Here is a 27,573-nt window from a genome sequence, read left to right as displayed (position 1 = left end):
AAAATATACCATATATTTGAGGAGTCTTCCAGGACTTGATCCCATTTGAATCAAGAATAATAATGTTTAGAGAGTTTATAAAAATTTCTCATTTTATTTTTTTTAAAGATTTTATTTATTTATTCATGAGAGACAGAGAGAGAAGCAGAGACACAGGCAGAAGGAGAAGCAGGCTCCTTGTAGGGAGCCCGACATGGGACTCAATCCCGGGTCTCCAGGATTAGGCCCTCGGCCGAAGGCAGGGGCTAAACTGCTGAGCCACCTGGGCTGCCCATATTTCTTGTTTTAAATGTACTGTTAACATCTCACAGGTAAATAACGCCATCTGTAATATTTGGAACTCACAGAGAGTTGAAAACCAGAGTAAAACAGAAACAATAGGAGTCAGGTGATTTAAAATTACTTCAAAATCCCAACTAACATCTGAAAAAGTTTCTGTTCCTTCAAACTGGGGCATTAGGCTCATAAACGCAACCAAAACCTTTGGATGAACATACACAGGGGCAGAGAAATCTGCTCAGCGGTGAGCTTTCCTTTTTTCTGTCATCTGTGGTAGCAGGCAATTACCAGTTTACAATAATAAAATGAAAACTTAGGCTGAGCACAGACTGGTTCTGAAATTAGCCTTCAGATGCTTCCCCGAAATACAAAAGCCTTACTTGTACAGATGGCATTCTACATCACTTTTACTTCCATATTTAGAAAGCTTGTGTTAAATTCCTGTAGTTTCCTCATTGCTTCCCCCCTCCACCCCCCCACCCTTCCTGGTAGAAAACAGGTAAGGGCAACTGAAAGTCAGATTTCAAAAGAGCGTAGAACAGCCAACACCAAGGTACATCATGGAAAAGTGAAGATGGGAGGCTTGTAGTAGTTGCTCGACAAACTCCGCTCTCAAGTGAATCCAGTCACTAGGACAGGGTCTTGAACGGCCCTTGAGTGCAACTGGCCAGTCTCTGTCTGGGTTTGACAAAACACTCCAGTTGGTATGAAGAAATGAGGTGCAAAGATTGAATAAACTGTGTGTTTCCACAGTGGGCACAAAAGGGAGATTTGTTTTTAGAATAACCAAGAGTGAAAAGAGATAGCATTTTTAATGTCTCCCGTTGGCCCCTGGAAGGTGTTTCGCCACTGACCTGCATCCGGTTCATGGCTTCCCGTATCTGGTCAAGATGATGAGCAGAGCTGAGGGCCTCCAGTCGAATATCTGTTAATTTTAATTCCTTTTCTCTGAGCTCACTCTTCAGCTGCAGAATGATCTCGGCCTCAGCCTCTGTGCATTCACAGATCCTGAAGAAGGAAACAAACACAAAATCAGTCGTGGGGGGTGGGGGCGGGGGGAGCCAGAGGATCAGGAAAAGCAATGATTCTTTTAAGGCTGAACTGCAACATTATCCAGCAGCTAGCTACAGAGGTTCTTTGCTGCTGGCAAAACCTAAAGAGAAGGAGAAAGAGTTTTACAAACGATAACACATTCACAGGTTCAAAACTGAAAGCAGTTGCTTTTTTCTTTAATCCTTTCTTCCTATTTTTCTGAAGTTTAAAAACAATGATTACTGAATACCAAGTACTCTTCAAAATATCCTTGTTGTTGATATTCGGGGGGCTGCATAACATTACACTCATTCTACCATTTTTCAAGAGACTTACATCTCTGTTTGCAACTTAAGAAATATTCTTTTTTTAAAGTAGTTGTGATGTTCCTAAAACTTTGATCTCTCGCTCTCTCTTTTTTTTTTTTGGAAAACTGTGCAAAGAATGACATTATTTGCCACGACACTGTCTTAAAGTTACCATGAAAAATCCAATATAAATATTGTAGAAAATAAATCAGAGAGATTAGTTTTGGACATTTAAATAATGGATGAGTGTTACATAATCCTCCTGGTAGGCTCTGCTGATTTAGGAGATCAAAAAGCTAATGAAGCTAAATGACAGGTTTCAACCCATGGAAGCAGGCTCGTCGAGGGCTCATTGAAGGTCATATACGTTACTTCCTTATTATTTTGTGGTTATTGTCATATTGTGGGCAGTTTTGCAGGAAACATGGTGCAAGAACCTGTTTTATATTAACTAATAGCTTTCCCATTTGAAATGTAATGACTACGGCGTTGGTTACAAAATGATAGTGCTACATGCCTCCTCCCTATATATGTGATGAAATTATCTGGGACACACAAGCATCTTAAATGGTCCCATCAGTGGTTCTGTCCTACACGAGTCCTACGCTAGTCGCCGTCGTGGGCATACAAGGATATTTGATTTAAATAATATATAAAGCAGAGGACCACCGCGGCACAGTGCATGTTCTGCATTCTAAAGGTCTCGCTCATTCTTGTCACATCGAATGGTGAGCTCCTATAAAAATGCTATGCCAGACTAAGGGAATTAAAGACAAATGGATTACAGCTAGGTTTTAGGAAAACAAGCTGGACCCCAAAACCAGAAAGACAGAGGTGGTTTTTATCACTGAAATGCATGCGAGCGATTTTAGAAAGAGCAAAAGCAAACACTGCTTAGGTTAGGACCTGGATCTTGGCAAGTTTCATGCATCACACGCCGTTTTACCGGGATCTATGCTTGTAGATCACAGGGCCATTTTGCCGTTTCTTTGGTGGCCAGACAAAGGGTGACCTGCATTGAACGCACAGTGAGACAGATACATGGACAAGTGCAAGTGAAAAGAAAACTAGACTCAGAAAAGTGGGAGAATGAGATCACAAAAGCACTCAGATTCTAATATGGGAAAAGTGAAGGAGAAACCAAAGCTGTCCACAGTTCTAGGGAGATCTGAAAGCGACGGGCACAGGTGCTGTTGCCACCGTGAGAGTACAACCCGGCTGCATTTACAACACAAACATGGGCCCGGCCCCAAGTTGTTTTATAAGAAGACTTGAGCATCCTGCAGACCGAGGGACTTACGCTGAGGCCGACTGTGAGGGCTTCATGGATGCGGAGCCGCAGTCACCCGCACCATGGGGGACTTTAGGGGACGCTGGCAGGGAGGAGTCAGTAAGCTCTTCAATGTCCGAATGTGAGGAAGGAGGCTTGGTGGACTTTTTCTTCCCAAAGGCTTGCTTGAATGAGCTTCTCAGCTGAAAAGAGGACAGAAATTACCTGTCTTGTCTTTTTGCACTTGGAGAATTTTGCTTTGGGGCGTTAGTTTGCAGGTGCCATCCTAGCCACTGCCTGGGGTCAGTATGTACAAGCAGAGTATTAACAGCTGCAGCGCGGTATCTCTAAGAAAAAAATGATACCGCGTTTGGGGTTTTGTTTTATTCCTATATTAATCCAGCGCAGCGCAAACACGGAAGGCTTTTAAATAGTGCAGGGTCAAGGGCACGGCTGTCAGAGCACTCATTTAAAACTAAGTACCTTGAAGGGATCTCCACTCCCAATGCTTCTCTCTTCAAGGCAATTTGTTTTAAATGGCCACTTTAGCGCTACAGTCAAGTCATGTCCCGCTGACAGTATAAACTTAAAAAGCAAAATGAAATCAAATTCACCTAACACTTCATTAATTGTGATTTTCTATTCAAATTTTCAGTTCCCGTACCATTCAAAACCAGAATCGGTCTCCCCTACAGCTCTATTCAGAAAGTGGTTTTTACCTCTTCTCTTTAAAATTTGAGATTAAAATGAAAAGACACAAAGAAAAGACATACAAGGTAATCTGTTTTTAAAAGGTATAAAAAGCCTACTGCCAAAATGAATAGCATTCATGCCAAGGTAGGGTATTTTTTATAGATGCATGCCAAACTGCCCACAGTTCATATTCACCTCACTTCCTCTAGAGTTCACCTTGCAGAAACATGAAAGAGTGTGGAATTACAAATCAAGGGAATGAAGGCTGATCAGTATTGTAAAATATTACCTGTATAAACATTTTTTTAAGACAAAAAAGATATTTCTTTCATTCTTTATAATAGGCACTCCAGTAAAATCCTCTGATAGTTAGGTTTTGGATTTCATCGACAGCTGTCCTTATTTAAATATCTACCTTCGTTCCATGGTATTAAAAGAAATCCGTTACTGCATGATTATGGTTTCTGAACATTTTGCTGTGATAGCATCTTCCCCTCAGTTTTTTAGCAACTGCTTTGTGTTATCATAAATTACATCCTAGTAAATGTAAAGCACTGCTCTGTTAAAGTGCATTTCTGTAGCTCTGCAATATCCCCTTGTAAAAAAACCAGAAAGCAGACACTAATAATGTAGTTGATCTCTTATGAGGTGAAGCTTTATTCACACTATGCCCCGTTGAAGTGAGAGTGGGGGAGACTTTCAAGGTTTCTTCTTTCCTTTTTTTCAGGATTCATTTCTTCTCTTCCTCCACACCCATCAGTACTGCCACCGTCACCACCCCACCCCCACCGCCACCCCCATCTTTTCTTTCCTTATCTCCATAGTAAACCCCTGCTCTCTCAGGGCTTATGAACAGATGTCATCTTATTTCTCCTACAACAACTTTATAAAGTTCGTATTAATTATCCTATTTTTGTAGACGAGTAAAGGTGGGCCCCTTCAAAAGGTGAAGCAGCCTGCCTCAGGTCCAATTAGTAAGTGGCAGAGCTGGGATTCAAACCCAAACCTAGTCCTGGTGAAAATATACGCTCCTCAGCACCATGCCGCCCTAATTTTGGTGATGAGGACAGCGTTCCAGGGGCCAGTCACTTGAATGAGACTCTTTGTAAACTGATACGGATTTCTAAAGCTCAAGGGGGGGGGGGGGGAACCACCTGACTCATGGTGCAAGAATAAGCTTCAGCATGAGATGAATGACCATGGCTTACCCAGTTTTTCTTTTTCTTTTTCTTGGAGTCAGCATCATTACCACTACCAATGCTGGAATGGCTTGTGGCGCTGTTGATACTAGAAACACTCTCAGAAGAATGCTGCCTTCTGATGCGGAGATCTAGCAACAGATAGAGAGCATCACATTAGCTCCTAAAGACCTTCCTTGTGAACACATATGACTTCTAGGCTTTCTGAGAGGAAGTCCGCTAATAAAAGTCAACATGGCTTTGTACCGATGATTTCAGTGCAGTTTTGGTTTTATAAGTTTAATAAAGTACAGCCTCATTTGCTTTAATTAACTGGGTTATCGGCATTAAGATTCACTGGGTATCTCATATAGGTCTGTAGCACTGGTGGTTTAATGAGTTCTGAGTTTTATCCAAAAATGAAATCCTATGCTAGTGATTTCTGCTGAATACCTGGATCAAACAGATATTCCAAAGTGATTTATTCCAAATGATTACTTCCAGGGAGTAAATGGAAACTCATAAAAGCATGAGAACTAATTGTGTCTTTTTAATATTAGTGCTTTGAATAAAGCTGCCAGAGCCAAATATATTAATTTTCCATTTCATAGAATCATACCATGATAGAGCCAAAACAAACCTTGGAAGTCACTTAAGCCATTCAGTTCATAGATGATGAAATTAAAGTGCAAAAAAGTAACTTGGCCAAGGTCAAAGAGCCAGTGAGGGGAAGGTGCTCAAGAGAGAAACTGTGTTTACTGCATGTGTAAACTAAACAGAAAACATATTTAAGGCAGTGCAATTCTTCTATCATAATCCCGCCCATGACTTGGAACAGTAATGACAATAATAATAATAACACCACATAATAGTAAAGCTAGCTTTTACTATGTGTTTACTCTGCCCTGGGATTATCTAATTTCATTCTTTTTTTCCCTTTTAAAGATATTATTTATTTGAGAGAGAGAAAGAGGGAGCATGAGTGGGAGGGGAGGGGCTGAGGGAGAGGGAGTAGTGGACTCCCTGCTGAGCAGGGAGCCTGATGAGTAGATGAGTAGGGTTTGATCCCAGGACCCTGACATCATGACCTGAGCGGAAGGCAGGTACTTCCACTGAGCCACCTGGGCACCCCTTATCTAATTTCATTCTTAAAGCCAAGGGTTGACATAAGTTTGGTTACAGAGTAATTTTATCAGTAATTTTATCTACATAGCTGTAACACAGAGCCAATCTGAGACCTAGGCAGATTCTAACGTCTATTGTGCTAATTGCCACGTGATATGGGCTTGCCATGCTTCTAAAAAGCATGTACTGCTTCTCTAGTCACACAAGATAACTTGAAAAAAAAATAACATTCGATATTTAATCACGTTTTGAAGATATCCATTTACTCTATACAATCAGCTTATAAGATTTATTTATAGTTGTTGAAATTAAAATTTTATCTACTTACGGTGAACTGATATTCAGTGTTAGTGGAGACTAAGAAATTATAAAATTGTTTTGGTTTAAGATTTTATTCATTTATTCATGAGAAAGAGGTAGAGACAATAGGCAGAGGGAGAAGCAGGCTCCCATGGGGAGCCTTATGTGGGGCTTGATCCTACAGACGCTCAACCACTGAGCCACCCAGGTGTCCCAGATTTTTAAGGTCAAATCTGCCTTAAGGCCAAATTTATTACTATATATAATTGGCATCAATGAAATTTTGCTAAGCAAAAAAATCTCAGTGGAACTTCTAAGATGTCAGAAATTACCGCATAGCTTTCAAAAAGTTTCCATAGAAACAATAGTATAAAATCAAAGCCTTCCAGTTGACTGATTTATTTAACATTATAACACCCCATGACAAGGAAACTATAACCATTACTTTCAAAACATATAATAAATGAGTACATGTGTGGGTATATATGTGTATGTATCTCTATCTTTATAGTCATATAGTACATATCAGTAAGTACCTTAATTTTTCCATTAAGATAATAGTATGCTGACAAATTTTAGAGGAGGGAAGAAAACTACTTCTCAGAATTTGTAGATTTTGGCCTCTTAAAAGAACTTTAAAAAGTAATGATGAGAATATTTACTGTAGTTGTATGCCTAAAATATTACCAACATAAAAACTTGAACAAAGGCATTTATTTATGTGTGCTATTTCGATTACATAGTAAAGGAGCATAGTATCCCTTAATCTATGAATATGGAAGTTATATGACTAAAGAAAAGAAGAATATGTTGGTATTTATTTGTGTTTTAAATTTCTGCTGCAGTTGGCTATAAGCTTTTGTGATCAAGATATATTTATTTTCCTAGTAGTGGACTTTGACAGATAAAGCAATTATACTAAGTGTTAAAGTACTCCAGAGTTTTTATACATCCAGAATTAATAAATTGTATTTGACTTTGATTAACTCTCAAAATTTAAGAGGATGGGTAATTCTTATAATTGAAAGTCAAAAGTTGTCCTTGGAGGTATTATGTACCTTCAGTTATGATGGGATTTACCAACAAAGATTAGCAAAGGAATGGTTTCAATAATATCATGGAATGAAAGGAATGCATTTTACTCTTTTCTATTCCTTTCTAGTGCTTGTATTTGATTCAGTACATGTGGCATCACAGAGCTTAGTAAAGAATGATTGACCAAATGGATAACAATATGAGTGAATGGAGAAGCTTTCTCTAAAAGTCTGTATTTCAGTTAGGTGTTTGTTCATCAGTTAGGTGTTTGCATTTCCTCTTCCTACCCTTCATACCACTACAGCCCCCCGTTCAAGCTATCACTATCACTTACCTGCTCTACAGCAAGAATAGCGGTCCAACTTACTCACTTTCAAACCATCCAATAGATAGTAGCTAGGGAATTCTTTTTAAAAGGAAAACATCATCACTCTCTTAAGACTTTTCAATAGATTCCCATTTTAATAAGAAGGAAAACATTTCAACTCTTAAACAGGGCCTAAAAGTCCCTCAGTAATCTGGTCAGTATTTATCTCTCTAACCTCATTCTACTTGTTTTACGTTTCCTCATTGTATCGGTTTCATAAGGGATTAGTCTATTTTCTATCTCAAGATTCTTCTGGAATATTCCTCTCTCAATATTTACCATATGAGTTGATAACTATTCCTTGATCTCCCCTTAAATGTTGCTATCTGGGAAAGGCCTTTCCTGACTCTTAACCTCTAGTAGGTTCCCTGGTACCCTTGCTTTCTATGGCACCTATTCTTGTCCATTTTAGAACTTATAACTATTTTGGCATACATATTCAGCAATGATCACAACAATTGTTTATTTTCTGCTCTCCCACAAGACTAAAAGTTTAATGGAAACAAAGATTATATCTGTTTGGTTTACCATTGTATACCCACAACCTTGTATGACATGTGGTAATCAATAAGCACTTATGCGTAATATTATTCGCATTATTCATTCAATGTAACTAAGTTTGCTTAACATTCCTAAAAATGTATTCATCGTTGATAGAAATTTACTATGTGTTTTGTTGAACGGTTTGGTACATCTCAAGGAAAAACTATTCTATGTTTATACACAAAGGTAGTGAGTTAAAAAACAGTAGTACATTTTGAAAAGTAAGAGTAAAATTTTCCATTACTTTACTTTTCATATATAGTTGTATACATGTATCTCTATAAAGTTATACAGAGATATTTATATCTCTGTGGCAGTGGGCTGCGAGCCCTTGAGTAGAGGACTTTTTTTTAAATCTTTGTTATTCAAGATCTAGTAGAGTGGCTAGTATACATCAGGTATTCAAATAACATTTGTGCATGAGTAAATAAATTCATTATATTATAGATTGCTATTATTTATCAGGCTTTGTAGTAAATGTGATGCACAAATAGAAAATAAAGTTACATTAATTAATTTTGTGATTTTTTGTCATAGTTTGATCTGTCTAAAGAAGTGTTGCCTCACTCCAAAAATATATTGTAAGATTATATGTTACAGATTTACCTAACATAAATATGTAAAAGTCTCAGAAACCGAATCTCAATATGATTTCAGATTATAAGCTTATAGCTCATATAATCACTTTAATAACTCATGAAAAGGAACACGATTATCTTTATTTTCTCCATGGGATGTCAATGGTTAATATAGTAAGAAACAGTTTGTGTTCACTGAATTTCATATTCTTTTAATATTACAAAAACCTAATCTAAATATCCCATATACACTTATAATTATTTGTCTTTGTTAGTTTTAAATCTTGTAAAAATATTTTTAATCTTTAATGACCAATTTGAATATTAATTGTTATCATTTTACTCATTTTATGCACTCCTCCCACATTTCTGAGCAGAGGAATTCCTTTTTTCAACTCCACTAGATATATTAGGCTACCTGTTGCCTAAGATAAAAGGAATCCTTCCAGAAAGTTTTACTTCAGTGACTTGTACTGTGTTAAAGAAAAGATTAAGCCTTTTAAATTCCCTTCTGGACCTATTTACGACATGAAGATTTAGAACATAAGCTGCTTTGTTATAGCTCTAAGATAAGCTTTAAATATGCAGTAATTTTCCATGTGGCATATAAATCAACTCTCCCACATGGAAAGTTGCTAAATTCTTAACAGAAGTAGCCCCTAGAGAACCAGTTTTTCCTTCAATTTAAGTATATCTCACTTTGTATAATTTTTTTTCCTAAGATTTTAAATTCAAGTATTTAAAATTATATTTTATTTTTTTTTATTTTTAAAGAAGATTTTATTTATTTATTCATGACAGAGCGAGAGAGAGGCAGAGACAGAGGCAGAGGGTGAAGCAGGCTCCATGCAGGGAGGCCCATGTGGGACTTGATCCCCAGACCCCGGGATCACGACCTGAGCCAAAAGCAAATGCTCAACTGCTGAGCCACCCAGGCGTCCCCCAAAAATTATAAATTAAAATTCAAATAAGCCCCTTTTATGTTTAAGGCACCATCACAGCCACTTAGACTGAAAAAACAAACCACTCCACCATTGATCAGAAAGAGGTAGACCTTAAATAAATTAAGGCATTGAAGTATGATACGAACTTTGATCGAAGTACAGTTATTTCCAAAAAAATATCACAAAGGAACTTTTTCCAGTGTAAGGGTCAAGGAGGCATACTTAGGGCAACTCTTTTAAGGTCTCAGGAAGTTTTTACACTGAACAAACAAGGCAGAAAATTTTAAGTAGAAATAAACAGAACATACAAAGAACTTTTAGAGAATTGGAAGTTCAGGATACCTAAAATATACAATATAACAACAACAACCAAAAAAAGGCGCAAAGCACAAGGCCTAGAGCAGTGTCTAGCTAATAATAGGCAATCAATAAATACCTGCTGAATGAACAAAGTTGGTGAAGAGAGATTAAGTCATGTTAAGAAGTTTATATTTCATCCTAAAAGCAATGAGATACCTGTAGATATATGCTGTTGATAATTGCTTTGGTTTCAGTGTGAAAAACGATATAAAATGATAGAAGATGAAAGGCAGGAAGGATGTAGGAATTTGTGGTCATAGTTCAGGGGAGCCATGAGAGATGGTGATAGCAGGGTCAGAGAAACAGGACAGACCCAAGAGATATTTAATGGGTGGAATCAACAGAACTTGATGATTTAACGAATGAGTAGAGGACGATCTATGAATGACCTCTAGATTTATGGCTATATGGAAGGCTGATGGTATCATTTACTGAGGCAAGAACACTGAAGGCATAGCAGGTCTAAGAGGGAAGATGACAAGTTCAAATTTGAAGATGTTGAATTGGGTGTGATACACAGACATCCAAAGATAACCAAATGGAGCTCTCTCTTGGGCACTAGATTTATAGATCTGTAACTCAACAGATGAGCCCAGCCTGGAGAGATATATTACCAGTTACCAACACATAAAAAGATAAGTGTAGCTAGAGTATTAGATGAGCTTTATAGACTTTTGGGTAGGATGAAGAGAATCACAATGTACAAAACCATAAAGGAAGAGAGCTGAGGACTGGATTCTAAGAAACACCAACATTTAAGAAATGGATACAAATGAGTGAACCTGCAAAAGAAATTTTGAAAGAGATTTCAAAGGAACAGGAGAAAAACTAAGAATGTTAATGTCACAAACATTAGAAGAAATGAAATGTGTCAAGAAGGATGGAATGGACAGTCAGCATCAAATGCTACTTAGACTGTCAAATACAATAAGAATTTTACATGTTGTATTGGATTTAGTGTCCTGTAAGTCATTATGGGTCCTGGAGAGAACAGTCTTGGTTTGATGGTAAGAGAACCCACACTCCAGTGGTCTGAAGTGTGACTGGCTGCTGGAGACATTAACAGACTCTATCAAATGGATTTCTCCTGAAATGGATTCACCTGTAGATGGAAAAATACATGACAGAGCATTCAGGATTTAGAAAAGTATTTTTCTAGCTGATGAAGAGCATCCTGAGTGCTGTTGAAAAGATTAGGATATGAATAAGTAGAGCCCATGCAAAGGAAAATAAATGACAGGACATGAATACAAAGCATTTCTGCTGTGGGAAACTAAGGAGGGTGTGGTGACAAATAAGATTATTTTATTATTGTTTAGAACTGATGAGGCATAATGATAATTAAAAGCAGACTTTGTCTTTTTTCTTCCTGTTTTTAACATTTCTGTAGAAAGTGTACCTTTTCACTGCCTCCATCCAGAACGAGCTGTTCCCCATACCTATTATTGATATTTTACCATATTGACTATTTGATTTTTGTTTTCAGACCTAGATTTTTATACTCCTTACGGGGTGTGTTTTGCTTGAAGTCAGACATGAATGTATTAAGAAACCTCCCCATCCCCACTTTCACTAAATAGAATGGAGAAAAATGTGTGTATGACTACAGAAGCAAATTCCTTAAGCTTAATTAGAAATTATTGATAAGGAAAGCTACTGTTCTTGAATTCTGGGATTTTGACTGTATTAATACCAATTTATTTATTATAAAACAAAGTGCCCTGAGTAAAAGCAGCTTCACTCTAATAAATAAATAAAATATATCCCTATTACTATTGGATGAAAAATGGCAATATTTCCAAATATACCTTTGGGAGGGTGGTCTGGACCGTTCAGGGCTCCCTGAATAGCTGCCTGGGCAGCAGAGTTCTGGGCCTTCAGCATTTCAATGGTTTCTCTTAGTTCTATAAGTTCAGACTCCTGTGAAACAAATAGAATTTAGAAGTTTTAATACCTAGAGAAAACAGTAAAATGTCCTTGTTCATAATTCACAATCACGTGGGTTTAATTTTATATAGTACTAACATCCTGGGAGATTTGGATGCCTGATGACACCATTAAGTCATATCTAACAATTCTTATTTGCCTAAATGTTCAGGAAAACTAAAAAAAAAAAAAATCTTGGTTATTCTCTTATAAATGTGATCTGAATAGCCTTTATTCCTTTCGAAGGATGGCAATTAAAGCTGACCAGTGCAACATAAAGCAAGATATCACACTGCCCATTTTATACCAAACTTATTAATGCCACCATGGTTACATCACCTCGCTAGCAGAACTGTCCAGGTGCATCAAATTGCATTTACTGTAAGCCGGAAACGCTAAGTTCTTGTTGAATGGATGACTTTAGATTTTGTCTCACTTACTTTGCACTTGGGGAACGGATTCTTTATATTCAAGTATAAAAGCAGGAAGTCAGCCCTAACTCATTCCTACCAAATGTCATCTTATTAAATTCTGCTGGGCAAGTCAAGGTCATCTTAGATTCTGATACTTTTCATCCAGTAAGATTCCTAGATTGGAGACCCAGTTTTACCAAGCCAAAGCAACACAGGGATTTTTTTTAAGTGAATAGAAATACATGCAATCTACATTCCTTAAATAATACTAATTTACAAAAAAAAAAAAAAAAAAAAGCTTACAAATCAAATTGTCATGAAACATCTATTTTCTTATTGAACCCAGAGTAACTTTAAGATGTGTCCCACTGAACATATAAATGTGATCTTTCACAGTTATCGAAGTGAATTATTTTACCAGAAATGACTATGAGGAAGACAAGATATGTGACTCTCCAAAAAAGGAAGCAAAAGTATTGTTTCAGCGTGGGCAGTATTTCCATCAGGAGCTTGAAAACAAGGGGTATTCAAAATTCTTGGCAGTGGTGGCAACTCTAAAAATTAGAATTCTTGTCAGTCTCTTAGAGGGAGAATTCTGAGGGAATATAATGGTCATTGATCATTTTCTCTAGCATCTTTGGCAGAAATCAAAGAATCAGGCTCAGGTTCTTCCCTCCATAGTAAATAGGTTACTCCTACTCTCCACCTTCCAGAATATATGTAAAGCAGTAAAATCATGACAATTGCCTCTTGTAGATTTCTAATAGTTTATAAGTCAAAGAATTTCATAATGAAGGGTCAGTAGCAACCTCTTGCATTCACAGTTGGGTCTTCAAGTATTTGACTGTAATTTAATTTGCATGTATTTATCATAAAAGAAAAATACCAGTTTGTGGGAAACTTCCAGGGCCACAATATAAAATTCAGATCCAATTCATCATAATTTTTCAGTCTCTCCAAATTCTTTCTGTAATTTTGTCCCTTGTTCTAATAATACATAAGTTTTCCAAAACTTGATATATTTTCCATTTAAAATAAATCTCTCAACAGAGAAAATGTTTACTGAAATTCATTCTGCTTTTACCAGAAAATTATTCACAAAAGGAGCTCTATAGCACACACTTAGCAAACCATACAATTTAAATAGCAATTTTACAACATATAGACTAAAGTACATGTTAAATTTTAATTAAAATCAGATTTTTCATCCTTGAATTTAAAATCACTAGTGCTTGTACTATAGATTAAAAAATCTGCTAGAACACTGGTCTTACGTTGAAAGAAGAATGAGATCTCATAAAAGGTCTAAAAAATACAGCTTAATTTTATGAGTAAGCTGACTTATCCATCCATTTTATGACTCAAAGTCTAAACTTCAGTCTTTTGTAGAGAAATCTCAAACTATTTTTAAAAAGATCTGAACGATAATTTGAATAGCATTTTTTTCCAATTCTGACATGGATGGTACAAAGTTTGCACCATTCCAGGTGCAGAGAAAAGAAGTTACTTTATCATTTATAATTGATATCTCAGGGCATTAAGTCTTAATTTTCTCAAAGAATCTTGGGGGAGAAGCGCTAATAAGGGACAAGAACTACAAATGCAGGTATAATTATTGATCAGACTATGTCATTGTCATAATCTATTGAGCCTTAGGTTAGGCATAGAGCAATATCTAGAGACAGCCAACAAGCATTCATGACAATTATCTTATTTTTTCCTAGTTATAGACTTACTATTATGTAACACGAGCCTTCTAGTGGTTACTGAGGATGCTGTTAAACTATGGGATCGATCTTCATTAACTTTTATATTAGTCTAATGGCAAAAGCCTTGGAATGGCTCCTTGTTTTCAAGGACCAGATTCCTTAGACATCTTTCTAGCCTCAGTTCCACATTTCTTTCTACATCCCTTCTTTTTCCCTGTATGTCTCCCTCTTCCCTCTTTGCTGCTCAAGCTCATGGTCACCCTTCTTTTATAACATGCAGTCCCCCCACTTTCCAAAAATTAATCTTTTTATCCTCCCAGAGCCCAAGGGAGTCCTCTATGCCATCTCTACTCTGGAGCCTAAGTGAAGATGCAGTAGTCTCCTGTGAGTACGCTCAGGACACTCCTATACTTCCAATAGCACCCCAAATTTTCTGCCTCCTGAGTTATTCATACATGTCTTTTCTTTCTCAGCAGGTTATAAGTGTATAAAAGCAGTGGTCTGGCAAGATAATCAGGATTACAGATTCGGCATCTGGGAGCAGGGAAAGATTTTAAGATACTATTCAAGGAAGTGGACTTGGTCTATACATGAAACTAAAATTTTGATACAGTTTTCAGACTATTAATGCCATATGGTTGTTGAAAATCATACTTTAAAGCCAGAAGAAGCCTAAAGACTTGGATTTGAGTCCTAGTTTCATTTACATTTGAGGGTTTGAGTCCCAGTTTCATTAACATTTCTCAAGTATGTATGTAACCCAACCTTGACTTCTGTTGCTTCCTGTGGTAGCATCCCACCTTCACTTCCCAATATCTTCACTCTCAACATTTTCAGTGGTGCTTATCTTTACCTGAAATCCTGTATTTTTATCATAATCTGTCACATACTAGAATATGATCTCTATTTTATGTTATAACCAGTTATAAACTAGGACATAAACAGTGTGTGTGTATATAAAATGCATATATTATATGTAATATATTATATACGTATGTACTATATATACATGTATATATTATACACACATATATTTTTTCACTGCTGAATTCTCAGTAGCTAGAGCAGTCTCTCCTACACAGTAGAAATTCAATAGAACTTTGGTGAATGATTAAATGGACAAATGAGCCCTGGAACTCCAAGAACAGAGTTTCAAAAACCTCTGCTCTGTATGCGCTAATCTTTTTCCCAGGATTGTTGGATCACCAGAGAGCAATATACCCTTTTATCTCAGCTCCCTGAAGAAATGACTTTACTGAAATATGATTAAATGTTATGCCCTCAGCTTTTAGAGAAATGTCTATTTCAACGGCGATTTTGTCTTTTGTTATTCCATGACCCCAATTTAAGAAACTTTACAATAAATTTGTCCTTGAGTTCAGTGCCAAAAAGTTTGTCTCTTCGATCTAAATTATGCTCTTTCTGGTCAGAAAATGAGAACTAGACAAGCCAAGCAATCTCCCTTTGTGCCTTAGCTTCCCTGACATTCAATTCCATTCAGCGCTTTGCGGTAGTAATTACATAGGCTCGGGCATCTTGTTATATACATTCTTCTACTTATTTTCACTAGATCCTGTTATTGAATCGTGCCATATCATATTGCAATTAGTTTTATGATTCCCAAGGCCACCTTGGAAATAGGAAAGTTTTAAATCTCAGATTAATAACATAAACCACTTCCTAACATCGTTGTGTGCATGCAGCTTGCAACGAGACAAGCAATCATTTTATTTTCAGTTAAAAAAAGGCAAGGCAATTTCAGACATCACGATATCTTCTGAGAAAATTTTATAATTTTGGCAATGTTACTTTATGGGTAATGTGCACACAATGATAAAATTCCACGCATTATGCAGATGTATTTAAAAATATTCAAGGCATTATTCATAGGCATTAACAAATGCAGAGTTTTCCAATTTCCATGAGAAAATGTACTCATAAATATAAAAGAATTTTAGGCAATATGGGTCGCTAAAAAGCATTAATTTTGACTTCTTAAAGATATTGAGACTTAAACACTAACCATGATTTCAAGCAATGTTCCTGGCATATGGCCAATGATGAATTTGATTTATCCCATATTTTTTTAAGAGGAATAAAAGGAGAGAAGTGCAAAGAAAGGTAACATGTGTTTTCCTGTCCACTGTCTGTGGTATTGCATAGTATCCCACAGCGATTCTACAAGGTTGTTATTATAAACCTGACTTTTCAAATGACGAATGTGAGGGTCAGTGAAGGAAGATTCTACAGCTCTTAGGAAGTTCCTTCGAGATTCTCACTCAAGCTTCCCCGGGCTCCAGCCTTCACACGCTTTCCCACTTGGCTGGCCTACAAGACCTCGGCATCCTATTTACTAAGCTCTTAGGTTACATAGTGAAGTGGTATGATGAAAGATGAAGATAAGATCCCTGTGCTCAAAAGGCATTTGTCATCTTCCCTTACAGGGAGGATCCCCTGACGGGGAAGGACAGTGTTCTTTTTCAGGGGTGGGGGGATTCTCTGAAATAGGAGAGTGAAAAGGCGAATTAAATAGAGTTTGCTAATTACGGCAGGCTATCACAGGAATATTTGATTTTCTCTTTAGTTTAATTGGGCTGTTCATTCAGGTTTTTTATTTAATTAAAAAAACAGTAAACTGACAAAATGGTAACACACACTAGTTCTCCAACGCTAATGACATACTTTACAGAACTGAAGACAAAACCGAAGCCATCTCTAAGGATAGATCTAGGTACTGATCTGAAAATACCCAAAGCCTTTTAGGTTTTGCATCTCTTTGGAAATTAGATGAAAACTGTGGACATCTGCCCATATGATGCACATATGCAGTTTTTACAAATGTTTCCATACACTTTTAGAGACTTCATCTGTCTCTAACACCCATCCAAGGACTCAGGTGAGGGTCACCGAAGTCATGGCAGAGAGGGAAGTTACTGGTCATCCCATGGAAATGTCCAGATTCTTTCTCGGCAAAATGAACTTTTTTGATTATGTCTGTCTTGTGAACTAAATTCTCTGTTTCTTTCTTTTTAGAATTTCTTCTCCCCCTCCCCTCCATAAAACAGATGCGACTTTATTTTCAAGTTTTTGATATGAGTTAACTTTACTTTTCAAAGACAGCACCCCCAGATGCCAACTAGACCTCGTTACTCCCAAGTGACACAAATCTTCCTGTAGCATTCCGTATTTCTAAACTTTAGCTCAGGGTCAGTGTTTCAGTCTCTTGCCCACAGACGCTGCAACAAGAGTCCCCTGACTTTAGAGAGTCCTCGCATCTCCTCCAAACTTTCTCCACCGGTATCTCCAATTACTGCCATGGTCTCTATCTGGGCTTATAGACCATGAGTTTGTGAAAATGCTTGTCAGAGTGCAATTCTTGTCAACTGCATGACAAACTGTTCCTAGAATATTCTAACTCTTCTCATATACGACTGTTTCTCTTTCTTAACATTTGGTATTCTTTTAATAGGTCCAATCAGAAGTAAAATAATAGACTGCCTGGAAAGAACTTGTGTGTGTGTGTGTGTGTGTGTGTGTCCTAATATGGATCAAAATGAATCACAAGTCTTTAAAATCTGAAAAGAAAAAGTATTATCTTGCCATTTTCCAATTTAGAATGGAATGGATCCCCTCCAGTATTACGCTTAAGGAGCTGCAGGTCATGCATTGTTTAAACATCCTATGCAACTTGCTGTCTTATTTCAAGCCCCTGTGGTAATTCGTGAACATACCTTCTGTTCTGCTGTCATGGTTAGACTCTGCAGCCGGCCAGTCATATTCCCTAAGCTCTTTTCAAAAGCTGCTACGAGGTGAGCCTGTGAACAAGATGGAAGGAACACATTTTAAATGTCAGAACCTTGTATATGGATGGATGGATGAAAACTCCTGATTTTATAAAATGCTCAATTTCAGGTATCCGAACTTTTTAAATACTATGACCATCACCGTTAGCTTTCAGTGATGACTCTCCCTTAACACAAATCTTTGTTTATCATTTCTAAACTTCAGTTTAAATTCCATCTCTTGACATTTAATGTGAATTCAACTTCTGAAAAGGGATGGTATTTTGCAAATAATAACACCTTCTGACTTGCATATCACAGAGGACTTGACACCCAAAATACAGAACACAGTTCTGAGGTGCCAAGTTTTTAGACTTAAAGCTCAAGAGGAGGTCCCTGCAATAGTCAATGGACAAATGTATCTCATTTTTATACCTCCATGATGACCTTTGAAGATATTGTTCGCTCCTTTATTATAGCGATACTCTCCTTCTAGTGTCAGACATCTGCTGACAGCTATAACATTACCTTTCCTCTCTTTGTGCTTACAACAGAATGGTATCAGAAAGAGTTGTCTTCACTTTCCAAACTCTTTACAATAAAAGGGCTTTTATTGCTACTTTATTCCCTTCAACGAAGGAAGTACAGGTAGGCCAGCTAGAAATAATATTCAGTCATATTTTATTTAAGTTTTCATGGCTTTCTTTTAAATCTCAGGGAATTACACTTATTGCAGTATAAAACCCAAACTTTTTTTTTTTTTATAAAACCCAAACTCTTATGATTAAGAGGTATTTGACAATCTCACAGCTCTAAAATAGGCCAGGTTCTGTTGACATGCCATTATCTATCAGCTTCACCCACAGAATATTAAGCATGAAGAGGTGCTTCAATCTCTCACTGTTGCTTGAGGAGAACTACAGGTGTATTATCTTAAACCGATCTACTTTTATTGTGCCCTTACAAAGACATGATGATAGAATTTATTTTACAACCTACATCGAAAATAAACTATGTGTGTGTGTGGGGGGGGGGGGGGGTATTTGGCAACCCTCGGCCAAAGATTAATTTTTTGAGAGAAAGGAGTAAAAGGACTTACTAAAATATATCACCTTGTAACTCTCACAGAGCTGAAAAGCTGAGGTAGCCATTATCACATGGATTGCAGGGGTCCAAAGGATTAGGGCACTAGAAATTTATTCCATTATTCGTAACAGAAAGAAGTGTATATTCCACTACTGGTAACAGCTAGAAGGTACAAGTCCCTTCCATTAGGATCATGATACAAAGGCGTCCTTGTTCCTAGCTCTGAGCTTATCCTGCGCTGCTCCCCTCCTTTTCCTGACACAACAATATAGAGAAAGATAATTTGTGGAGGATTCTTCTTCTATTAATCTTCAGTCCACCGATACAAACTTTTATTCTTTTTCCACTCTCTCCTTCCTCTATCTCATTTTCCCACCAAATCTTTCTCTTTCTCTCTCTTTCACACGCACAGCCATGAGAATCATACTCCAAGGTTAGTTAGCAGATTTAATAGGATAAATAATACTCTTTTTTTTTTTAAAAAAGGGATAGTATCTTGAGCTTAAAATGTTTTCAGTGATAAGGAATATCATTGCATCAGGCTCCATATATAAGAAATTAGCTTATGTTCCATATTCTCTCTCACATGTAACCTTTTTATTGTAAGAAAATTTAAAAAGAGAACAAAAGCATATTAAATCATATAAACCATATTAAAAGTGAACAAAATGAAAAGGCACAGCTCATCGTTTTCTCACGCAGTGAACATTCATACACTCACCAGCCAAGTCAAAAAATAGGACAAGTGAAGACCCTAGAAATTTTCTCTTATCTTTCTCTTATTACTGTCCCCTCTTCCCTTTCCACAGATAAGCACTTATGGCAATGATTTTCTTGCTTCTCTTTTTAGTTGCATCCCTAAACACTTTATTTTAGCTTTGTCTATTTTTAAAACTATCAGAATGGAATCATATGGCAACAATTTTTTTGTGACTGTTTTCTTTTTCTTAACATTGTGTTTCTGAGAGTCACCCATGTGAATTATTGTGCTGCTAAACAGTAAGACGAAAGGTTATGAAAAAGTGCCAGCATTATATTTATTCACCCAGAATTTAATGACAGTCCATCAACCAGAAAAAAAATATAGAGATTTATATGGAGATGTACATAAGTGTGTGTAGCAGTAGTTAGATTTTGCTTTAATGTATTGCTCCATGTGATTTATAATATATTTGCCCAAATATATTTGCCCATTTGCCATGATTTATATTTGCCCATTTATATACAATGGGTTACTAAATCCTAAAATAAAATTGCTCATTTTCTCTTAGAATAGTGAAAATTCTGGCTAAAACCACCATTAATATTTACTAAAAGTAATGCAGGAATCTACTCAATATTGCAATTTTAATTCTCCAAAACAACTGTAAGGCTTAATTATTGGATATATAAACTTGAATGTATAAACTTGGAAGAAAATTTAAACTTTACCTTCTTTGCATATTTTCTCAGTTAAACAAGAGTTAAAATATGGCAAATAAAGTAGGAATGTGAATATGCTGAATAAATGTATTGCCTGTATTTTGTAGCTATTAGTTCATACAAAATGTTCGCTATGAGATTGTCAGTTTTCAATCTTTGGAACATTGATGTTCACTAATTATTCATAAGAAAATGTATAACTAGTTACCAAAGAACATTTTGAGTCACATTGTTCTCCATGAAAAATATGCTAGAGATGTGTCAGTGAAATACTGCTTTATTTAAATTTATGTTGCCTTGGCTTCAGTTATCAGATTAACTTTGTTACTTTGAGTTAATACAAAGTTAAATTTCTCACCAATTGGATTAATAGAAAGAGAGTACAAGAAACAAATAACAGAAACCATTACTACCAGTGATGATCTTTCTCACCTCAATGGAGAGAAAATGAAAAGCAAAAGCAATTGACAATAGGACAATAGATCTTATCTAAAAAACTTAATAATATGGTGACTTTTTCTAAAATTGTGGATTTTTAGGGGGATTATTGATCATGGTTTACTTGGTTTCGACTTTTCTCTTAGCAGCTGCATAATTTTTAAGCCAGAGTAAAACTCTATTAACATGATAATGAATATTCCCTGACTTGTGTTAGGTGAAGTCTGTCAAGGGAATAAAATAGACACAACTGAATATTAGGTAAGGGAAGGTATTTCTAATACACACTGTCTTTAGTTTTGGAATTCTATAATATAATCTGAATATAATCTGGATCTTTACATAAAGAGAATTATTGTGCTGCTAAACAGTAAGACGAAAGGTTATGAAAAAGTGCCAGCATTATATTTATTCACCCAGAATTTAATGACAGTCCATCAACCAGAAAAAAAATATAGAGATTTATATGGAGATGTACATAAGTGTGACTTTACATTTGAAAAACAATAGATGAACTGAAAAGGACTCTGAAGGTATCATAAATAAGGTTTCACATTTCTTTTACACAATATAAAATTGTTCCTTCAGTGTTTGTCATTGTTAATACGTGCAAAACTGTTTTCTGTGAAAGGAGATACAGAAAAACGAGAGTAACTGCCAGAATGTATAAAAATATTAAATATGCGATGCCTGGGGGGCTCAGTGGTTGAGCATCTGCCTACAGGGCATGATCCTGGGGTCCTGGGATCGAGTCCCACATGGGGCTCCCTGCAGGGAGCCTGCTTCTCTCTCTGCCTGTGTCTCTGCCTCTGTGTGAGACTCATGAATGGATAAATAAAATCTTTAAAAGTAATAAATTTAAAAAAAAATTAAAAATAGAAATATTAAATAGAACAAAAAAACCAGACACAATCCTAAACAAAAGAACACCTGAGAGATTTTTGGCTAAAAGACCTATGTGCTGAAAGGCAAAAAAAAAAAAAAAAAAAAAAAAAGACCCTCTGTTTTGTGACATATTCATTCAGCGGTATCTTTCAAAAATGGTAATAATAACTAGCCTTAGTGCCTACTTCTAAATATGTAAGAGCTGAGATTCATCAACAAAATATATTATCATGCCAACAAATGCTTAGCACCTGATTTGGCAGTAGGAAGGTGTGGGTGAGAGGCTGGGGGGCCGGCTGACTGTAGGATATGGCCATACATACATTTGCAGTGGCTCGCTGGTGGGATCCTCTTTTCCTCCTGTTCACATGTGCTGTATTGATTCGGCGAGGTCAGGCAGTAGCACCTGCCAACATACCCTCTTTCCTTTCTAAAGACACTTTCTAGTAGAAAGTGCTTTACAGAGAGTCCTCCCAGGGCTTTATGTAGCTCTATGATCAGAGAACCTGACAAGTGGATGGGAAGATTCACTGCATATTCTACTGAGTGGAGGTTTACTCTGCCGGTCAAACGAAAAGTGAGTTGGCTGGGCACCTTTCTAATTTACCACTGCTATGGGTTTTTTTTTTTTTTTAAGATTTATTTATTTGAGAGAGAGAGAGAATGTGAGCCAGGGGGAGGCAGAGAGGGAGAGAGAAAGAATCTCCAGGAGAATCCACACTGAGCATGGAGCCTGACTTGGGGCTTGACCTCACAAGCCTGAGATTATGACCTGAGCCCAAACCAAGAGTAAGATGTTTAACCAACTGCTCCACTCAGGCACCCCTACTGCTGCTCCTTTTAACAAAGTGAGGAAAAAAGCACTTTAAATATATATATATATATATATATTTTTTTTTTTAAGATTTTATTTATTTACTCCTGAGAGAGATAGAGAGAGAGGCATAGACACAGGCAGAGGGAGAAGCAGGCTCCATGCAGGGAGCCCGATGTGGAACTTGTATCCAGGACCCCAGAATCACACCCTGAGCCAAAGGCAGATGCTCACCCACGGAGCCACCCAGGTGCCTCTGAAAAAAGCATTTTAATAGATAAGCAGGTAAGTTTCAAATTTAAAAATTAAAACATGGATTATTGTGTGGATTCCATATAAATATAATTATGTCAGAAAAAAATATAATTATGTCAAGCCCAAACACAGTTCAATTGACAGATCAATTAACAACACAACAACAAAAATTCCCCAAAGTAAGGAGAATCATTTTAGTTCTGATAGAGTGACTCATATATTGAGTAAAAAATCAATTATCTGGACACTTAAATAATCATTAAATAAAAAGTTAACAGTTAATGATATTTTCTACAGAACCAAATCCATTGTAATTCATCCTTATAAAAATCATGGCTCTTTTACTACTTCACTTCTATACAATAATGCTCATTGTAGTGATCTTATGCAGTTTAAATAAACTAAAACAATACAAGGTTTACTCCTACTTCCAAAAAGGATTACAAGATTAAAAATAGTTTTTGACTTAAAGAGTTCTGTACAGAAATAATTTTATTCAGTCTTATGACTGACTTAACTTCTGCACCTGTATATTACATGTATATATTACATACATCAATAGATATTAACAGATATCCTGAATTTGTTAATTTGAATATCTGAGCATATTCTCTGAATGAAATTTAAATGCAGTATTTTTTAGAACTAAGAAAAAATAAAATATTAACTAAAAAATCCTTTGATGGCTCATTATGCTCTATGGGAACTTAAGTGACATTATAAATCAAATGCCAAAGAAAGTTCAAGATAATTTGCAGTTAATAGATAATTCATAAGTAATTCAAATTTTTAAATGTACAAAAAAGTTTGTACATTTAAAAATACAAGTTGACATAGATATATAAGATGGCTGAGTGGTAATCCATGATAGTTTGTTTTACACAACAACCCCTGAAGGGATATTTTGGTTGTTTGCAATGTTCTTTACTGTTAAAAAATAAAGTTGCTAGGTATAGTTTTTTGTGTGGCTCTTAGGTGATTTAAGAAGATTTATAAAATGCATTATGAAGTAAAAAAAAAAAAGGCCTGCAAAATAGGATATAACTTAGGCTCCTATCTGTGAGCAAAAGGCACAGTTAAGATAACATAGATATGGGTAGGGGAAGCTGGAGACATTTGGGCATCTTCTCTAAGACTAGAACTTGATAAACAAAATCACCTATTTGACACTACTTGCTCTAATTCTGTATTCATTCCTTTTTTTCATTATTGTTCCTTGAGGAAATATTCTATGCTTTTTTTCCTAATCACCCCTTTCCTCCATGACATTTTAATACCATAGATATGATGTATACCTGTCCATGTACTCTATGAATACTGTGCTTTATGCATAAAAAAGAGTAAATTTTTTTCACCACCAAAATCAATTTTCACCCTCTGGTGGTCATATTGATGCTCAGCTGAGACTACATGAGCCAAAGTCATGAAAACACATCAGTGATAATCAGTGTGGCATGCATGACTGGAGCAGAAGTGGTAGGTAGCCAACGGCTGTCACCCTTAAAAATTTTTTGCTCCTTTCCCAAACAATGGTACAGAGTCATATTTCAGGACTGCTTCCTCAGGTTAAAATTTGGTTGCTCCTCTGTGTGTGTGTGTGTATGTGTGTGTGTGTGTGTATGTGTGTGTATACAAGCCTTTGCAAGTGTGTACTGCATATATCTCTTCAAAAGATCAACACTGAAAAGAAACATAAGAAACCAACCATTGAATATTATGCAGTCATAAAAAAGGGTGGGATTGTGCCTTTTGAGACAACATAGATGGATCTTGACGTATTATGCTAAGTGAAGTGCAAATGAAAGAAAAGAGAAAGACAAATGGCATATGATTCCACTCATCAATGAAATCTGGAAAAAAACAAGCAAACAAAAAGTAGAACCAGACCTATAAATATAGAGAACAAATTGATGCCTGCCTGCGGGAAAGTGTGGGGCAATGGGCAAATAGGTGAAGGGGAGACGGAGATCCAGGCCTCCAATTATGGAATGAGTAAGTCACGGGAATAAAAACCAGAGCCTAAGGAATACGGTCAATGATAATGTAATAGTGATGTAATGGAACAAATGGCAGCAACTCTTGCAGGGAACACAGGATAGTGTATACATTGGTCAAATCACTAAGCTGTACACCTGAAACTAATGCAACACTATGTGTCAACTCTACTCCCTCCACCACCCAGGCCCCCAAAAAGAAACCAACAACCATGTTTAGGTAGGGTGTCTGAGGGAAAAACAAGTATATGTCTTTTATTACAGGCTTGTTTTTAGTTTCAGTTTTCCTTTTTAATACAAGAGGCACATAACGTAAAGCTTTTTAAATGGCAATAGTTTAAAAATTGTTTATGGAATTTAAAAATTCCATAATGTATAGCAGATGTTTATTATTAATGTCTGAATATATAAACCCATGCAAGAGACATTTACACAATAAAAATAAAATCCTTCAATTTTAATCGTTAAAGACATCTATAAATATCTTGACCATCCAACGAGTGGGGTCTGCCACTGAGCCTTCCTCGTTGCAGATAAATACAGCCCAGTGTGTTGGCATTTACATTGTCATTTGTCCTTTGGGTACAGATTCAGGAATGTAGACAGAGTGTTTTATACTCTTATTCACTAGTCTGGTATAAAATTTATAGTTTCTTCTGAACTATTTCTTTAAGAATTCTTCTTAGATGGAAAATATGGGTTAAATAATTCTGTTGTCTCTTCCAGTATTGCCTAAAAATTCTCTAAAACCTGCTATTATTTTTAACGATTCCCTAACATCTATAAAAATAAATACAGACAATCCAAAATTAATTTTATCCTCCCAACATTGAAAAGATAAAATCAATTCAAGTACAGTTGTAAAATGAATACATTGTCAGTGAAATGACTCACTTATATGCTGTGGAAGTTGTATGACACAAGAATTTTCATCCTTAAAATCTCTCTTAGTCAAGTCATACCCCGTGGGCCTACTACACCTGCTCTCTCTTGCTATGTCATGCTTTGTCTGGGACATAGAAAACCTCAATGGAGAGTAGAGATCCATGAGGCAGACGAGAGGCCCAAAGCTACACGGTTCAACTGAACAGATTAGTGTTGGATGAAGGTGGCAAGGCAAATGGCAAAACAGCAGGAGCTTCCCTACCCCTCACTGGTGCTCCTAACACTACTGTTCCTTAGGACCAGGCACCATGCCACGTGTTCTCCGTTATTATTCTCCATCTATTCTGAGTATTCCCTGGCACGTGGAAAGACTATTGATGGTCTTCACTGGCGTCATTTTTGCCATTCTCAGCTGGCCAAACTGCTGTGAGAAGGCTGCCAAAATTTTTAAGAGAACTACCTCTCATTTACAACATAGCTCAGATACTCAAATGTCATCCTAAGTTAATTTTTTTTATATAATTAATTGGATGCTTAACTAATTGCCCAGTAAATTGTGCTGAAGAAGGCAGGGCACATAGAATATTTTATCTTCCAGAGTTAATCACTATCAACCCCAACCGTATTGTGGCTGGAAAAAAAAATCTATAGAGAGTAAAAAAAGACATAAGAAATAACCCTTGTAACTGTGACTAATGTCTCCAACCTTAGAAGAAACAAAAGGCCTTTTAACCACATCAGTTTGGGTTTACATTTTAATACTCAGTATGCAGGAAAGTTTACCTTCATATGACTGACTGAAGACTTTATTTTTGGCCATTTAAAATTTGTCTATCTGTTGCTAAGGTTATTCCATTTACTACTTACATGTCTGTTTAGATATATCGAAAAATAATCACAAGTGACTTACGTTTGCTGAGAGTTGAGATGTGAGGGTAGCAACTTTTTCTTGTGACGCAACCAGCTCTCGCCGCAGTTTGTGGATTTGCTGGATATAATTTAAAAAAATCAATTCAATATACTATATTTTTACTTAAAACTAAGAATTCAATCCAAGAAAGTAAATGTTATATTTCACTCATGCAACCCCTTAATTAGTGTATCAGCACCAATTCCTGAAAAAAACAAAGAAATGTGAACACTAGCTACACAGTAATAGTCAAATGCCCTTATTAAGAAGAGCGGTAAGTGACTGTTCAAGGTTAGGACCCAAATTTGCAAATTAAAGGATGTTTGCTTGCTCTCTTGCCCCATCTGCCTGACTCAAGAATCAAGTTTATTTTCTCTATTAATTCTCCTACTTCAGGGAATTTGTGGTAACAGAACTCAGGCAGTAAGATCTTTTCTTTTTAAAAATTAAATATACATAGACACATTTTTTCTGGGTCTTCTTTTAGCAAAAAGTACTGAATGTTCTAGCATGGCATTGAGCATAGAGTTTTAGAAAAATACTCAGTTTTTTTGGTGTGTGCTTATTTTAATTGTCTGTAGTTTGGCAATTTCTCAGAAGCTGTGGAATATCCTTTAGTCACTGAAAGATGGCTCTAATTCCACAAGTAATGAGTCCATATTTGGAAATAATTTTATTAGCTGGAGTTTCAATGGCTAACACTCAGAGAAGCCTTCCCAAATCTTTACTGTAATGCTTTTTATTCACAGAGTTATTATTAACTCAGAATAGTAATGCTTTATAGATTACCTATAGTTTAAAAGTAAGCAGAAAAATTAGTAATACTGTTCAAATAAGATAAGCCAACAAAATTAATATGCTAAAATGTCTTCTTCCTTAGCTAAGTTCACATTGTAATAAAACTGAACCAGAAAAAAGAGAGTATTTCACATCACATTTAAATTGTTAATATAAGCATTCTCTGCAGTTGAACCTGAATATCTTATGTTGCTAAAACATGTAAACACAGATTAGTAAGGGTAAAACATTTACAACCATCTGA

At 36.2% G+C, this 27,573-nt stretch overlaps 1 protein-coding gene across 5 annotated transcripts in view; it reads right to left on the bottom strand.

The window, feature by feature from the left end:
• NAV3 (neuron navigator 3) overlaps positions 1 to 27,573 on the bottom strand; it is a 595,667-nt gene that overhangs the window by 35,180 nt on the left and 532,914 nt on the right. For 3 of the 5 annotated variants that reach the window (XM_025992156.2, XM_072724438.1, XM_072724440.1), the window contains 6 exons: positions 26,532 to 26,609; positions 17,792 to 17,875; positions 11,821 to 11,932; positions 4,791 to 4,912; positions 2,920 to 3,092; positions 1,134 to 1,287 (listed from right to left, as the gene is read on the bottom strand). In XM_025992156.2, the coding sequence (XP_025847941.2) occupies positions 1,134 to 1,287; positions 2,920 to 3,092; positions 4,791 to 4,912; positions 11,821 to 11,932; positions 17,792 to 17,875; positions 26,532 to 26,609 (723 nt within the window). Of the gene's footprint in view, positions 1 to 1,133; positions 1,288 to 2,919; positions 3,093 to 3,777; positions 3,799 to 4,790; positions 4,913 to 11,820; positions 11,933 to 17,791; positions 17,876 to 26,531; positions 26,610 to 27,573 lie in introns of all 5 variants that reach the window. The other 2 variants (XM_072724439.1, XM_072724437.1) reach the window with 1 other exon arrangement.

This window comes from Vulpes vulpes, chromosome 10 (genome assembly GCF_048418805.1).
Source record: "Vulpes vulpes isolate BD-2025 chromosome 10, VulVul3, whole genome shotgun sequence".
NCBI lineage: Eukaryota > Metazoa > Chordata > Mammalia > Carnivora > Canidae > Vulpes > Vulpes vulpes.
This window is presented reverse-complemented; position numbering and strand designations above follow the sequence as displayed.